Source organism: Channa argus, chromosome 17 (assembly GCF_033026475.1).
Source record: "Channa argus isolate prfri chromosome 17, Channa argus male v1.0, whole genome shotgun sequence".
NCBI lineage: Eukaryota > Metazoa > Chordata > Actinopteri > Anabantiformes > Channidae > Channa > Channa argus.
In genome coordinates this window covers 6,517,501-6,534,548 of record NC_090213.1, presented here as the reverse complement: position 1 = coordinate 6,534,548, position 17,048 = coordinate 6,517,501, and the positions used below count along the sequence as shown (strand labels likewise).

The 17,048-nt window shown below is 40.0% G+C and overlaps 1 protein-coding gene across 4 annotated transcripts in view; it reads right to left on the bottom strand.

Moving 5' to 3' along the window:
* The window catches only part of sipa1l1 (signal-induced proliferation-associated 1 like 1), a 76,455-nt gene that overhangs the window by 11,857 nt on the left and 47,550 nt on the right, over positions 1-17,048 (bottom strand). For all 4 annotated transcript variants that reach the window (XM_067481592.1, XM_067481590.1, XM_067481589.1 and 1 more), the window contains 10 exons: positions 15,281-15,469; positions 14,635-14,809; positions 12,935-13,038; positions 12,606-12,763; positions 5,944-6,523; positions 3,484-3,582; positions 2,860-3,035; positions 2,392-2,679; positions 1,878-2,027; positions 1,167-1,300 (listed from right to left, as the gene is read on the bottom strand). In XM_067481592.1, the coding sequence (XP_067337693.1) occupies positions 1,167-1,300; positions 1,878-2,027; positions 2,392-2,679; positions 2,860-3,035; positions 3,484-3,582; positions 5,944-6,523; positions 12,606-12,763; positions 12,935-13,038; positions 14,635-14,809; positions 15,281-15,469 (2,053 nt within the window). The remainder of the gene's footprint in view (positions 1-1,166; positions 1,301-1,877; positions 2,028-2,391; positions 2,680-2,859; positions 3,036-3,483; positions 3,583-5,943; positions 6,524-12,605; positions 12,764-12,934; positions 13,039-14,634; positions 14,810-15,280; positions 15,470-17,048) is intronic.

The following is a 17,048-nucleotide window of genomic DNA, read 5'->3' as shown; positions in this document are numbered from 1 at the left end:
TGTTGAGGCTACATTCAGGACTAAGTCACTGTCTTGTTTGAGTGACAGGACCTGAATGACAAAAAGAGCAGTGAGACACTGCTCTCTGCATGACTTTGGTTATTTCTGGACAATACACAACCACAACATCATTGCTGAAGTCCAGTGGGTCAAAAGGATAAACATGGGAGGAAGAATGGGCAGAACCTTAAACCACAGTGAAAGCAGAGTAGATGGTGTAAGTCTGGACACTGGCTGACTTAGACTGAGCTGGTCCAAATCTATATTGTTCCACCCTGAACATTAAAGACAAGTAATATAAAAAAAACCACAAAATGAAAGACTACAGCCTGCCTCTGGGATTGTTGAGGTCAGGAAAGGGTTGAGGACATGACTAAAAGTAGGTTGGTCAACAGTTAACTAAAGCAACGTCCTGCTGGGAATCAGAGAAGCAGTAGAAGAGCGTGTAGTTCCTGTGGCTTTTCCAAGACCAAACTGGAAAACAAAAAGAAAACTCCCAAAATGGATGGGAAGCTACTCATAATTAAATGAAAGCCAAAGGACAAGAGCATAGAAAGATGAATGAGAAGGAAACATACTCTGCTGTGAAGAATGCGAAACACGGAAGGAAAGGCACACAAAGAATAGGTTGGCCAGCTGTGTATAAGAAAATTAAATAATTTCTTCCTGTTTTTCCTATATGTAAAAAGAGTGAAAAGAAAAATAAAAGCCAAATACTATAACTGAAATAACTAAAACCACCACCCCATTCAGCAATTTTCTATTTCCGCTTGTCTCAATTTCTTCCTGTCTTTTGTCTGCAGAGATTAAGATCTTCCCACTGAAGGCAATACAATTCACAGCTAGCTGAGTAGGAGGAAGAGGGGGTGATAAGATGAGGAAGCACACAAACACCAGTATACTTTCTTCTAGATGACTACTACTTGGATTACGCAATATAGATAAATACTATATAGATTTTTTTTTCCCCTATGTTGTCCTTTTTTCAATATTTATGATTCAAATGTTTTTACAGTTGTCTCATAAATAAAGATGCTTCCATGGACATACTCGTCCATAGACTTTATAAAATCGGTATGAGTAAATCATTTTATATTCTAGAAAATGCCACTGCAACTTCCTCTGTTAATAAGTTTGTACTTAGTTAATGTTGAAATAATATTCACCTGTAGACCCTCGCTCTGCTCCTCCACTTTCCTCCATTCTTGACCAATTGGAAGTGGACTTTGCACTTGACCCACCTTCTCCAACAACTTCTCGTCTCTCTGAAGACATTGGAGAATGGCGGTTGCTGGCAAACCTAGTGTATGGTCACAGACACACACATGGGAAAAACAAACAAAGAAACAAAAAAAAAAACACTTAAATGTGTTTCCACTGATTACAAATGCAGAGCTAAAAATTAAAATGTAATTGAATTTTAAATATAATACATTTTGCCAGAGGCTGTAGTGGGTGTAAGACAAAAAAAAGAGGTTCTGTCAAGATTATTATCATAGACAGTCACATATGCTAGCATCTCACTCTCCTACACTATTTTCATGCACTGATACAAATGTCAAATAAATACATTTCAAGCGAACTTTCAGTTCACAGGATAAGTCCAGTTGTTTTTTTTTATTGCTGGACATTTTTAATGATTTACAATGAAGAAAACTGATAACTACACTAACATTTTAACCCACAGCTGAGCTGACAGTTAAAACAAAGACATCTAATCAACATATTTTATCATTAATAAAGGTAGGCTTTAATACGCTGTTGGAATACAGAGAGAAATTATTGCTTCGTGGATAGAATACATAAAAGAACAAAAACAAACAAAAAAACAAAAAACAGGCAAAAGGCAAACACAGTCCTTCTCTCCACTTCCTTACTGCTCAGGCATGGACTTCTGTCTCCAGTGAGCAGAGCTTCCGGAGGCTTCACTGGAACAAGACAAGTTGCTGGGAGAGCTTCGATTGTGAGGAGAACGACCCAGCGCTAGGGAGGAGGCCAGGCTGTAGCTTTCACTGCCTGGAGACATTCTGGTATAATGTACAAACACACATACACACAAGAACTGTAGGAATTTATAGTCATAAGGAAATTGAGAACGATGACATAAACAAGAAAATGCATTGTAGAGGAAAAATGCTCGTTTTTCCTTTACAAGAAAATTCCACTGATTGCTAATGTTTGGCCCCAGTTTCTTCATAGTCTGGATTAAAAAAAAAATTTAATAATTAGTTATTTAAAATAACAACATACTGAACTGCTCTGTTTTATGCACCTTGTCGAATCATCAGCTGCTGAGATTTCTGGCCTCCAAGATTTTACTGTTTGTATGCTCCCTTTAAAATAAATATGGTATTTTACTGATCCACATTTAAAAAGCCAACAGGTTCTAACCTCTTGGTATCCATGGGTCGCCCATCACTACTGACGCTGCGTGGGATGACTGCACCCCTCTCCAGCCTCTCAGCTGACAGGGTCTTTCCCACAGAGCTACCCAGGCTGATGGCTCGGTTAGGTGTGTGAGGCTGTGGTGACGCGGTCAATGACTGTTGAGGGCTGCTGGATGTCCTTTGCCATTTATTGTTGTTGCTGCGGAAGGGGAACTTGTACTCAAAGGAGCCGCTATCACTGCTGCTACCTTTGTATTCAGACACAGGCATCCGATAGAGCTCTGAACAGCCCCTGCAGAGAGAAATAGAAGAGATTCAGTGTGGAATGATCTCACTGTGACATTAGAAGTGTACACTCTTTTGGAGTTCATTTATATACTCTCTTTTAAAAGCTTTAACAAAACTTAATATATTAACATCAACATTTGAATTGAGCAAATGATAGCAAATAAAAATTCTCCATCCCACCTACCTGCGTGGTGTGGCGTCATCATGTGGTGGGATGATGACAACACGTACTGTCACTGAGGTCCGCAGGAGGTCAATCATCTGCTCATGGGTCAGTGTTGCCACAGCAACTTTGCAGATTTCTACCAATCGGCTTCCTTGTCGCAGACCTGCCTGCCAGGCATAACCATATGGCTCCACCTAAGAGTAAAAAAGTTTCACTGACTTACAGCTCAAGTGATGAGATGTTTTAATCGCCAAACAGTAATATTAAGGATAAACAGTGCCAATTTATACCATGATGGTAAATCTTATAGTGGGGCTTAAGATGTGAATCAACATCTTCAAAAGTGTTTTTTTAATGTGAAATTTAAATTCTAAGAGTAAATGTTGTATTGAAAAGGCGGGAACTTGTGGAAGACTCAGTGTGGAGGTGTGGATTTTGCCTACACATTTACATAAAAAGCATCCAGAATCAATAATTATTTAAGTGCTCACATAAATACCAGACTGAAAATCGGACAAACCGTAATGATTCTCCTAATGGAATGTGTGTAAACTATTTCACTAGTAAACCCATTAAAGCTATAGAATAATATGGCATATTAAGTCAGATTTGCCAGGCTCTACAGCAATGGGTTTCCCATACCTCAGCCACGATGCCTTCATAGTTCACATGGAAGCCGAGTTGCCCAAGGCCATTTCGACGAAGCGTCATTTCTGATGTCTCACAGCCCTTAGTTAGTAACTGGACACAGGGAAAGCAGAGAAATAAACTGAAGTCAATTAGGTAATCTTATCTTTTACTTTACTACTTAAATTTGCACAAACAAGCAAGTGAAGTTTAACAGGTGCTATTTAAACAACCTAACAAGAGAAAAATAAGTAGGATTATAAAGGATATGTGTGCAAATGTTCAGTGCATATGTAGGCTGAAATTCATGGCTGTAAATAAAAATTATTTGTGCTGTTCCTTAATTCGTACACTGAACTAAACTAATTTAATGTACAAAAAACTCTTACATTAAATGTGCGTGCACAGATGACAGAAATGAAAACAGGTGTGTTTCTGTCTGTTGCACACTAAGCTATGTTCATAAAGACATCATTCATTTAGGAGAAAATCTTTCAACTGCATATTTTTTCATGGAAGAATGTGACATAGCTTATAGGCATTGTGGCCAGTTACAACACATCTGTCTCTCTCTTTCTAGTGACACACATTGCAACTTCAGGGTGCCTTGCAGGGCCTTAGCAAAGCCTATACAGAAGCTAGACTTCACAGGGATGTGTGAATAAATCATGTTGCAGACAGGCACCAGATACAAACTGTCTCCCTCTCCCAATATCAATATGTGCGTGGAAGAGGAAGAAAGTACAAGAATGAAAAAAATGATAAAGAGCAAACAAGATTGAAAAAAGTCAGCAAAGGGGGAAGAAAGCACTGGGGAAACACATGCACAGTGAGGGAGAAAGGCAGAGAGAGAGGCAGAGGCAGAGGCAGAGAGAGAGAGAGAGAGAGAAGCAGAGAGAGAGAGAAGCAGAGAGAGAGGCAGAGGCAGAGAGAGAGAGAAGCAGAGAGAGAGGCAGGGAGAGAGAGAGAGAGAGAGAGAGAGAGGGGCAGAGAGAGAGGGGCAGAGAGAGAGAGGCAGAGAGAGAGAGGGGCAGAGAGAGAGAGGGGCAGAGAGAGAGAGAGCCAAAGAGAGAGAGGCAGAGAGAGAGAGAGAGAGAGCACGAGAGAGACAGAGACAGAGAGAGAGAGAGAGAAGCAGAGAGAGAGGCAGAGGCAGAGAGAGAGAGAAGCAGAGAGAGAGAGAGATAGAAGCAGAGAGAGGCATAGGCAGAGAGAGAGAAGCAGAGAGAGAGGCAGAGGCAGAGAGAGAGAGAGAGAGAGAAGCAGAGAGAGAGGCAGAGGCAGAGAGAGAGAGAAGCAGAGAGAGAGGCAGAGGCAGAGAGAGAGAGAAGCAGAGAGAGGCATAGGCAGAGAGAGAGAGAGAGAGAGAGAGAGAGAGAAGCAGAGAGAGAGACAGAGGCAGAGAGAGAGAGAGAGAAGCAGAGAGAGAGGCAGAGAGAGAGAGAAGCAGAGAGAGGCATAGGCAGAGAGAGACAGAGAGAGAGAGAGAGAGGCAAAGGCAGAGAGAGAGAGCGAGAGAGAGAGAGAGAGAGACAGAGACAGAGAGAGAGAGAGAGAGAGAGAGAGAGAGAGAGAGAGAGAGAGAGAGACTGCCACCTTTCTGTATCTGCCACTAAATATAACTACTGCACGCACGCCGCACGCACACACACAGCTGGGAGGTCAGCTGCAGCTGGGGAAATTAATGTATTATTTAGCACTGATTATATAAGACAACACATTTTTTTTCTAAGCAGTTTCCATGGAAACAGCTAAGGAAGAGGTAGCATCACTTCACTGTGTATGTGTCTGTGTGTAGGTGTATGAGCCATTAGGAGCATGCTGTCCAGAGGTTTTTCTAAAACTCACTCAATAAGCAGAAACCACTGATGAGACAGAACCTTTGGCATGAAAAAATGAAAATGTTGTCCTGCTGGCAGACTGACAGCCAACAGTGAACAGCAGGAGACACTGTGAGTGGGTTAGGTAAATGATCACGGACAGCCAAAAGTATTTTAGTCCACTGATTTGGTTTCTCAGTATTGTCCTGTGCTTTGTAAATGAGAGCGTGTCACCTTTATTCAATGTTTCCAGGGTCTTCATACAACCCAGTGGAGTTAGTTTAGTTTTACAGCATGAAGTGTGCCATGGTAACAGCGAGTAAAACTCTCATTCTGTTGATCCTCACAAAGAAAATCATGGCATACTACACAGAAAAAGTGCATTTTGTCAGTTATACACAGGCCTGGCACCATTGGACCTATTTTGCTTTTGAATCAGCAGTGGACAGGACATCAGTGGAGCAAAATAAAAATAACTTATTAGTGAAAAAAAGTACTTATTTAACATTTTAAGAAAGACTAGATTTTATAATTTCATTTTAGCATGCTGAGCACTCTACCCATCACATGCTGAACTATATTGGTGTTTGTGTGTGTGTGTGTGTGTGTGTGTGTGTGTGTGTGTGTGTGTGTGTGTGTGTGTGTGAACACTAACCTCTAGACGCTTCACCACCTCTTTGAAATCCTCAGTGTTATTACTGATACTCCTCAGAGACACATTTTCACCGCGCTCGTAGAAAATCCGCAAAGATGCAGGACTGCTCAGTGTCCAGCCAATCACATCTTTAGTGGAACAGTTGAACACAACTGCCTTGGCCTCCTGGTCCAAGAGGATGAGAAAGTCATTGGAGATGGCCAGAAGAGCTTCCAGTTCCCCCCCTGTCCCAGGATCTTCAGCGTGAACAGGCCAGGTCACTGCCCCAAGGCTGCGTAACTCTGCCCCTACATACGGTTTGGTCTTCTCTTTTTTCTTGTGTGCCAGTGAAATAAAGGGGAATTTTCCAGAGGGGTCAATGGGCGTGCTGGTGGAATGACGCTCAGCCAAGTCACGCAGATATTCCTGGCGTGTCCTGGTTGCCATGGCACGGAACTTGTGTGACTTGTGAGCAGCATTTTCTGCATTGATGACCTTGGCTAGCAGGAAGTCCCGAAACACAGATGACTTGGGGAAGGTCACACCCTCTGGGATAGGGGGCCCGAAAGAGGGCACATCTTTGGAACGAGTGACTGCCACACTAAAGAGAAAAAGAAACAAAATAGAGTGAATGAAAAAAAAAAAAAAAAGAGAAGAATTAAGGCTTAACAAATCAATTGTTCCAGACTGCTCAATATGTGTTCAATTTAGCGGGGTGTTTTTTTCAGATGTACTAAAAATACAACATCTAGACCATGTAAAATTTATGTAATGAGGACTTAAAAGAAAAGAAAGTGCAGGCCGATTCTGCAACATGGCTAATACTAGATCTAAATCATTTTACTATTTGTATATTGTAGTGTTTAAATATACAGAAAGTACAATATTTCTTGATATGTATGATATATATTAAAAAAGAACTAATTCTTCTGTATAATATAGTGACCTACTTTGGCCATTATTACTCTGACAGTATAGTTGACATACTGTTTGTAATGATTTAGCTTTTGCTGCATTTTCCATATAGTTCGTTTCCATGGCCTGCACCTCCCTGTCCTGACTTTCCTTTCCGCCTCCCTTTTCCTTTAATTAAGTCCCTGGAAAGGCAATCTGAGGCTGTTTGCCCTGTCTGGTATGTCAGGAACTCAGCTGAGCAGATATAGAGAGGAATGAGAGGAGGACACTTAGTGGAATCTGCTATTCCAAATCTCCTGCCCAAAAATCCCCAGAAACCTCAAAGAGTAAAAACTGTGGCTGAAAAGGGAAGACTGTGTGGCAGACTAAAAGTAAGTAGAGGAATGATTGTGTATTAGACAAACAAACAGATCCACAACTGGAAATATAAAAAAAAAAGTGTGCCTACAGCTTTTTATGGCCTAAAGAGTACATGGGTCACCAAATCTGTCCTAAGCCTGTTTCACATATGAACTCCCGACAATGTCAGTAGAAATCATGTCCACACATTTTCCCGGGTTTTGTTTCATACATGTAAAACACAGCGGGAGCACATCTGAGTCAGAAGCGTCCTTGCGGGAGAAACTCCACTAGATTTCAGTGCAGGATCCGTGTGCAGACAAGCACATCAAGGCCATGCTATTAAAAAAAAGGTTTCTATCACTTGACTGAAACGTCACCAAGATGCCAATTTGTTCCCGAACATTCGGGACAGAGCAGGGTGCTGCTCACTCAGACATCTCACATACACCGCCTCCGGACAAAGTCAGGAGAATGTCAGGATTCCAGTGCATGTGTGAAAAGGGCTAGTTTCAAACCCTTCATGACCAAATAAACTCTATCACAGATCCTTAGGTGATAATTACCAGATGACAAAAGTAGCCATGGAACTTGAAAGCCTCATCCCACACACTTCCCTGCTGACATGCATCAGCACACATGTTGACACCAGGATTAATAGCTTTTTCTAATAAGCATCTGAAGTCAATAGATCTCCCACATATTTCTAAACATATTTCAGAGATACTTTCCCTCACCTGTAATGTGCCGTTTCTGTGATACTAAATGTCACATTATTGACACCCTATTTCCCACCTTTTCTTGTTAGTGAGTGAGGAACAACTTTTTCATGGTGTAATGGCTTGGGAGTCTTTTAGAAGCATGTTGGTAAATGAATGCCAAGAATAGCTTCAGAATGTTGCTTACATTTGCTGAACGCAATTTATACTGAACTGTATCGGAAACAAACAAACATACATAAAAAGGGAAGAGGGTAGTAAAAGCCTCATGTTTGTATGACCCTCCACACAAACTTGTTAACATAAACTTTCCTGCAGCTAAAATTGTATTTTGTTGTCTCCTTATCTGATGTATTTGGCTGTGGCCAATCACTGTTTAACCCTTGGGGCTGTGATACACCAAGTTGAAGGGCCAATTTCCATGGGCACCTGTTACCCTCATTTTTGCTGTGTCGCACTAGTCAGACCCATGATTGAATTGCCGGTGGTGTCATCTGTGAGGAGACCACTCTGATTGGCTCTTCAGCTTAGCAAATTGGTGCACATTGCCTATAGTGATATATATATGCTACTCATCATATTCTCTAGCTATAATGGCTGTAAACCATTTGTACTAAGTGAGAGTGGTGTGAAAAGATAAGCTACTGCTGCTTTGTTTACAGTTTGTATTTCTGCACACCATATTTACCACCTCTCACACAGGCAAACATGTGCTAGTTGGCCATTGGCTATAGTTTCTGCAATGTGTTCAAGTGCCCCTTTGTGGCCCAGATGAAGGAGACATTGACACGTTCGACCATTGCGGTAATACACAAATTAGTAGCTTATGGAGATGACCCCATCTTTTAAGTTTTTTCAGATTTATCGAGCTCTGTAGTGTTTTGGCACATTGTTTTAGTTTCTAGTATGTAACTTTAATGTTCTGGCTCACTTTAATCACTTTTTTCTGCATTGTTTCCAAGTGATTAAGGTAGTGATTTTTAACAAGCCCTCCAAAAAATCCACTGCATTCTACAGCACAGAATTTAAATTAAAATAGCATAGTTCAACTACCTGCTAACCGTAACGGAGCATTAGGTTTTTCTCAAAAAAACAAATCAGAGCTCAAAGGAGAAGGGATAGACCCAAGAAACACAACTACAAATTACCTGTTGCTCTGCATCTGCTACTGTAATGACCATCTGTCTGCTTACATGAACATTATAAAAACATTTAAAGTGCTTGTTTCAGCTGCCCTTAAGTGTCCAAAAAGTCAATGCATCATTTATTATTGCCGTATATTGCACAAAAATTACTCATAATTTTAAATGTATATACAAGCAAATGTCACAGCAGCACACAAAATTTTGATTCTATCAGATTCACCTGAACTACACTGGTCTGGCTGAATTGCAATGAAAGGTAGCTCTCCATTAAAGCTATAAGTACAGTAAGATAATTACATCTATTGGCATAATGTCAACAAGGCAAAGTCTAGATCAAAAAAATAACCTAAAACTGTCATATTAAGTAGCTTTTACCTTATAGCATTCTTAATGAGCTGTTTCGAGCATATAATCAGCCTCTGAAAAATCAGAGGTTTTAAATAGACAGACCATACACAGGTAAGTGAACATAAGTGAAAGATGACAAATGAATCATACATGGCATTTCACAGAGGAGCAGCTAAAGTGGTTACAAGCTGGCTGAACAAATTAAAATAAAATGTGACCTTTAATTCCTATTCTTCTCCATCATTACAAACATCACTCAATACATTGCACTGGAGCTCTAAAAGCACTTATGTTGATCTCAAACCCCTGTGAGTCAGGCAACCAAAGACCTGTGACTCGTGCAGGACAGAAAGCAGTGATGAGAGCCATGAAGGTATAAAAGCAAAAACAAAATGAGGAAAAGAGAACAAATTAGAAATAAGGATGTGGGAGAGAAAGCCTCAGAATTGGAAAGGAGAATGCAGTGCAGTAGGGACTGCTGCCTGTGTGGCTGCTGTGCGATACTCATGGCAGGAGGTTTGGCAGTTGAAATGAAAGAGCACATTCCTGTGGTTTCAGTGATTTGTGGTCTTATAAATATCTAGTGTGTGGGCAGCTCCACTCTTCCAGTATCCACAACTTGCTGCCCACTATGCAAGAAAAAGAACATGTCAATACCTATTGGAGTGGTTGGCTTAGAGGTGTATGAGTGTGGATGTGGGGAAGGAACACAAACCTTGTCTCCAACAGTTCTTAAAGTATAGCCATTTATTATATACAGTATGTAAAGTTACGGTATGTTTACATAATGTCTTTAAAGCCCTCTACACACTGAAAGAAGCAAAAGGGAATAAATCAGGAAATTAATATGATATGACGGAATAATAATGAATATTTGGAATAATATAATAAGCATTAATTCAGAATTTTCATATTACCAATTAGAGGAATAACCTTTAATAACAATTCAGTTAGCTGTATAGTTTAATTTGATGTGTCCTAAATTCCCCTGCCCTGTATGTATCTGAATGTAATCTGAATCCACTTTATTGTATTGAAGATTCACCTCTATATTATTGAGATTACTTTCCTTAGGTAAAATTAATATACATTTGTGAATCACAGAATGTATGTGTAGGTAGCATTAGCTTAGTCTTTACACTATGGCAAGTATCTTTGTACATACCGTCACTTATAATGAAGTAGGGGGGCACAGTGACCCCACAGTAAGACTCCACACAGTGTACTCAGAAAGCATTTAAAACAGCTATTAGTAAGAGAGGGATGAAGCCTTTATTTGAAAGTAAGCTAAGTAACTGAATGACAAAACTAAACAACTCCAATTTCAAAGTTAGGAAGATGTGAAAACGTAATAAAAATAAAATAAATTAAACGATTTGCAAAGCTCATAAACCCATGTTTTATTCAAAAAAGAACACAAACAACAAATCAGATGTTGAAATTGAGATATTTTACCAATTCATGGAAATTATTAGCTCAGTTTGAATTGGATGGCAGCAACACATCTCAAAAAAGTTTTAACAGGAGCAACAAAAGGCTGGAAAAGTAATTGCCACAAATCGAAAAAACAAACAGAGCATTTGACAACTAATTAGGTTAACTGGCAACAGGTGAGTAAGATGATTGGGTATAAAAAGGAGCATTTCAAAGAGACAGATCTGTGTCAAACTGTCAGAAAAATGTTCATACAAAATTGTGAAGTCTTTGAAGATCCCAACATCTACAGTTTAATATCATCAAAAGAGCGAAAGGGACAAGGCCAAAGGTCAAAACTGGATGCGTGTGATCTACAGGTCCTGAGGCAGCATTGCATTAAACACAGGCATCATTCTCTACTGGACATCACTGCATGGGCTCAGGAACACTTCCAGAAATCACTGTCTGTGAACACAGTTCACTGTCCAATCCACAAATGTTAGTTAAAGCTGTATCATGCAAAGAAGAAGCCACATGTGAACACGATCCAGAAACAACCCCATGTTCTCTGGGTCAAAGCTAATTTAAAATGGACTCAGGCAAAATGGAAAACTGTTCAGTGGTCAGATGAATCAACATTTGAAATTCTTTTTGGAAACCATGGATGCTGTGTACAGTGGAGTAAGGAGGAGAGAGACCATCCAGCTTGTTATCAGCGGACAGTTAAAAAGCCTGCATCTCTGATGGAATGGGGGGCATTTGTGCCTATGGTGTGGGCAGCTTACACATCTGGAAAGGCTCCATCAATGCTGAAAAGAACATAGAGGTTTTTAGAGCAACATTTGCTCCCATCCAGACCACATCTCTGTCAGGGAAGGCCTTGCATATTTCAACAAGACAATGTTAAACCACACGCTGCATCCATTCCAACAGCACGGCCTGGCAGTAGAAGAGTCTGCGCACTGAACCCCAGATTTATACAGACAGTTGCTAAAAGCAGAAGAGATGCTAAACAACGGTAAACATCACCCTCTTCCAACTTTATTGAGATGTGTTGCTGCCATCAAATTCAAACTGAGGTAATATTTTCCTTTTTTTTTTGTCCTTCCGGCTTATCCCATGAGTTCAGGGTCGCCACAGTGGATCATTGTCCGCATGTTGATTTGGCACAGTTTTTACGCCGGATGCCCTTCCTGACGCAACCCCAAAGTTTTAAATGGTTAATAGGAAGTCAGAATTGAACATGAGTCTGGGCTGGCATATTGTGTATTACATTGCATATCTCTAACAATGTGGTAATAAATGGAGAGCTAAAGAGAAGACCTTAAACACTCATGGCCTACTCCATGATAGAGTGATGGAACTGCAAGTGCAATGAGAGCTATACAACTGTTTGAGCCATCAGATAGGAGCATTATTGTTTTAGCAGTCACACAAAGTGATTTATATGAAATCAAGTGCTTGCAATAGGTCTGACAAAATTACCTATCTAGTCTATTTCAAAGTGTATGTAAATTAAATTAAATGTATTAAATGTTTTAATTAAATGTAAAGAAAGGTAATGTTAAAAAAACATGTTAACCAGTGAATTCAGTTCTTTGGGGAAATTTTGCAAGAATGTTTTTGAGCTTTGCATCTTCTAACACCAAATTGCTGATGCACTATAATACTGTAAAGCCCATCAGATAACTTCTGTAAGTTAACCGAGGTAGATTAGGTACTTGGAGCAGACCAAGTCTAGCTCGCACATACACACACGAACAAAAGCACAGTACTGTATAGTTGTGTTGCTAAATCTCACCTGTAGGAGCTGTTGTCAGAACAGGGGTTATGTGCCTGCACAATCACAAAGACATGCTGGAAGTGTGAGCGAATGTTTTTAGGAGTGAAGGGAAGTGCCCCGGGTTCTTGGAACACAATTGTGACGATATCATTCCCAATATGACGCTTCCGCAGTAACTGGAAAAGTTATTAAAAAGTGGGAGAAATTTGAGTTATAATAGATCAGCACAGTGAGAGCAACTTTTCAAAGAGGCAAATTAAAATCCAAAGGACACTTTTGTATTGTAATAACAGTCAAAACTAACTAAATTTTAATTTTATGATGCGCAGTCCAATATCTACACATACCTGTTGCTTATTGTTGGGTGTATATGGCAGCAAAGTGGACACGTGGAACATGATCTCATAATCCTTGTAAGTGGTGTACAAAGAGTGGGTGCCTGTCGAGTCAGCTGATAGGGATACAATTACATATACATTTATTTTAAAAACAGAACTAAATAGAAGCAAACAACTATAATATTTTTCATTATCATAAACTCCTCCGATTAGAACTAATCTTGAACCACTCTGTGGTTAACAGTTCAGTTCCTGGTCTGCACTCAGATCGTTAATTGAAAAATAAAATGTGCAACAAACGTGTATGTGATGATACAGTTTTGCGGAGCTCTTAACATGGTCTACGTCCAGAGTCGCAGCATGTTAGACTCCACCTACGCAGTGCAATTCTCTAACAGAGAACAGTACTGTCCCAAAATGTTAAAAAGCCAATACTTAACCTGTGTGGATTGCCTCACATACTTCTCTTGGGGGTGCTTTGCATGGCTGTGTTTTATTTACTATGGATTACTAAAAGGTTGGATTGCATGCCCCGGAAAGTGACTGGGTCGTGAGTTTGGGTCTCGAAACATTTTGGTAAATGATGCAATTAAATTATGGCAAGACGTAAATCCTAAAAAGAGCTTGCCTTAAAAAGGGGGCAAAAATTGAAATTTAATTAGTAACATGAGTAGATGTGGTCAGACAAAGGCGAGAGGCACAGAGGAAAAACTGAGGAAAGGGGTCATTTTCCTGAACAGAACGACATGACACCATAGGCCATCTGTCATAGGTTGGAAATAAAATGGATTTCTGCTTTTAAGGCTGTACACAGAAAAGAAACTGAGCAATCACTGAAAGAAGAGCAGCGGGTTTTAAGTAAACCGAGATTGGACAGAGGGAAGAAGCATAAGTGTTAAAAAACTAAGGATCGAGATAAAAGATGTGTGCAGCACATTGCTATTTAAAAAGATTTTTCTAAAAATACCCATGCTATGCGTATGGTAGTAGAATACTTCCAGAACTTTTAACAGTTCTTACATATTAAATTAAGTCTGGTGTTATGTGTACACTGTATATCATTATCCTAATGATATGTGATTTTAGACTGATTTAGAAAACATGTACTGAACAAGTAGAGCTTCAGACTAGGATGATTATTTAGTGTGCTCTTTCCACACAAGGAAGGACGGCTCTTTTCCTGTTTTGCAAACATTAAGGGGACTGTGTTACAGTTCCTCCTACCTCCTGAGGATGACACCTGTGTTTTTACTGATGCAGACATTTCTGGTGTACACTTGGATATTACACTCATTACTCCTATTTATTAAGCAATATGAACCTCTGAGCTGGCAGTGTTTGCTCCGTTTGTGACATTCTGCCATTCATCTTGCTTGCCAAGTCATTTTTAGATATTATCTATACACATTCATTGAAGGCTGTTCTTATATGACTAAATATATATTATATGCCAATATTTACTAAATTTACTATCACATTATCAAATTGTCAAGACTTTGAAAACACATAATATCAGAGGGATTGGTCACTAACTGCATGATAAAATTCACCGAACATTTATTGGGCAACAGAGACTCTTAATCAATGTAGAATTCTACTTTGCTTATGTTAGTCTGCATTAACCCTGCTGCTGTGGATTAAACAATAATTTCATAAACATCAGTGATCTGCAGGTTTCTCCTGAAAAACTCATTTGTGTATATACATACTCTTTGTGTCCAGCTGAGCCCGGTACTTCGTGAAGCCTTTGAGTCTAACCCGCTCCCCCAGCAGATGGAGGAACTCCTCAAGTCCAGGACCAGCTGATTCGTTGTTGTACATTTCCTCCTCACTGCTCTGCCCTGCCATGCAGTACATCACCCCTACTTTTCGCTGGAAACTCAGCTGTGTGGAAAAAGGAGGTTGTATATTACTTTGTAGAAATCATGTCAGAGTAACCATGTTACAATATTTGCTGGCATTTTAATACATCATCTCTGAGTTGTTCTGCAGTGATCGCAGTGCCATTTCCCAGTGAAATCATGTTGACATTTACAGAGGTTCAGCTTCTGATGATTGCATCAGAAAGCAAGAGTATCGAAAAGCAAGTTTTCTTCTTTTTAAGGTTATACGAGAGAGTGAGAGAGAGAGTGGAGGTGAATGGTCAAATCAAACACAAATAATCAAACGCCATGTTATAACAAGACTAAAAGTATTGAATGGAAATATTTTACTTTATATAAAGACTGGATCATTTATTTGTATATTTTGCGTAACAAGCAGATGAATACAAAAGATATTCTTTCAAAATAACCAATCCACAAAATGTATTCAATGCACCAAGCCTAACACAATTTGCTCATTGTGTCTCCTTACCCCCTGCTCATCCAGCTTCATCAGCTGCTCGGTGACCTTAGGTGTATTTAGTGCCAGGCGCAGGCAGTGGACATTAAGCTCAGGTACCAGGTACTCCAGCACCTCTTTGAGAGGCAGACCTCGAGCCAAGCCATGCTTGGATGTAGAGGGTACTCCATCTTCCAAGATAGAACCTCTAAGGGTATTTAGCTGGAGACAGCCAATCGTTGAGGGGAAAAAGGAAAATAAAACAGAAAATGCAAGAATTAGAGCAACTAATAATATTTTTAAGTTTAGATTTAAAAAACTAAACCTAGAAATAATTATTACTAAATTTGTCAAAATGACAGAATAACCACTTGAAAGGAATTTTAAAAATGTGACTATTATATGAGCAGTTTTTGATAATGTATTGCAGAAACATGTACAATGTCAGAATTAGACTTTGTTTAGCTAAGCTGTTTGAGGGGTTGAGGGGCTCTTATCCTAAAATCCTAAAAAATGGATTCAGCCAGGAAATCTTTCTCTGCAGATAGAAAGAAAGCAATGTGTGGAAAACTGGTCCACTATGAAGCTCCAGAACCTTAACATCTCTCATAAAAAATTGATAACTAGATATTCCCAGTGGTTGCATGAGTCTTAAGAATCAGTTATATGTGTTTGTTTGTCATCACGTTACATGGTAGGCCCTCTATTTGTGCCAACACCCTCAGGGTTAAAGAAATTGAAGAAGAGAAGCACTCAAGCTGGGGAGAAGACACTTGCTGTCCTCAGTGGATAGCAATGGACTTCTCTTCAACATCTGTACATCCCTCACTCCCACACAGACACACACATTTATCTATACCTGCCTCACTCCCATGTCTGAAAATAGTAATTAGAGGAGAAAGGAAGGGAAGAAAAGAGAGAAGAACATGGCACAGCAGTTTGTGCGTCATCCCAAGAGATTGGAAGGGCTATTACTCACGGTGCACTTCAATACGAGAGCAATGCTTTTCCTTCTCCACTCAAATACCTTTAGCACTATTTTTGTCTTGTTTAGATGTGAAATGGCACCACTCAGAAGAAGGCTGACAAAAATGGTAGGTGGAGGATCAGCTCAGGGAATGAGGACATGGAGCTGTGGCTCTACTGTCTCTACAGGAGGTGATGGCAGCTAGTAGCGACAAATTATTATTTTTTTCTGCAAGCTGCATTGAGGAATGGGGGCAGTGGCATTTAGGGTCTTGATCCTGGTTTATTAATGTCTCTCCCAACTGGATTTTTCAGCAAACAAGCCTGGGCACAGACCTTCCATACAACACAGTCTCAAGATCAACTCAGGATCTTTAGTTATCATTCCTACAAAGTCTGCCAGACATCTACAAAACGGTGGTTTCATTTTTGATGAACTCAATATGACACATGACACACCAATGTTTAGATCTTTGCACTAGATTTTAGTAGCAACCCCCATTAGATTGAAGCTCTGATTCTCAGCTATAGAGGGGTCAACACAACAGCACCTTCCGACCTGAACTCCCACATACAGGTCCTCTACCTACCGTTCTCTGCCAATGAACAGCATCTGGTGGTTGTAACTAAACCACACTGCAAAAGACCCCAAGCAAAGCTCTTCTGCTTTAGTGGTCCCACGACAGTGGAACAAGCTACCAAACACTGCATGCTCAGTAACCCCCATCCCAATTTTCAGAAATTCCTATTTTGCCTATCTAGCCCTTTTCTCCTTGATTTTTCTCTTGCTTTGTATTTCACTTGTAAGTCACTTTGGATAAAAGAGTTTGCCAAA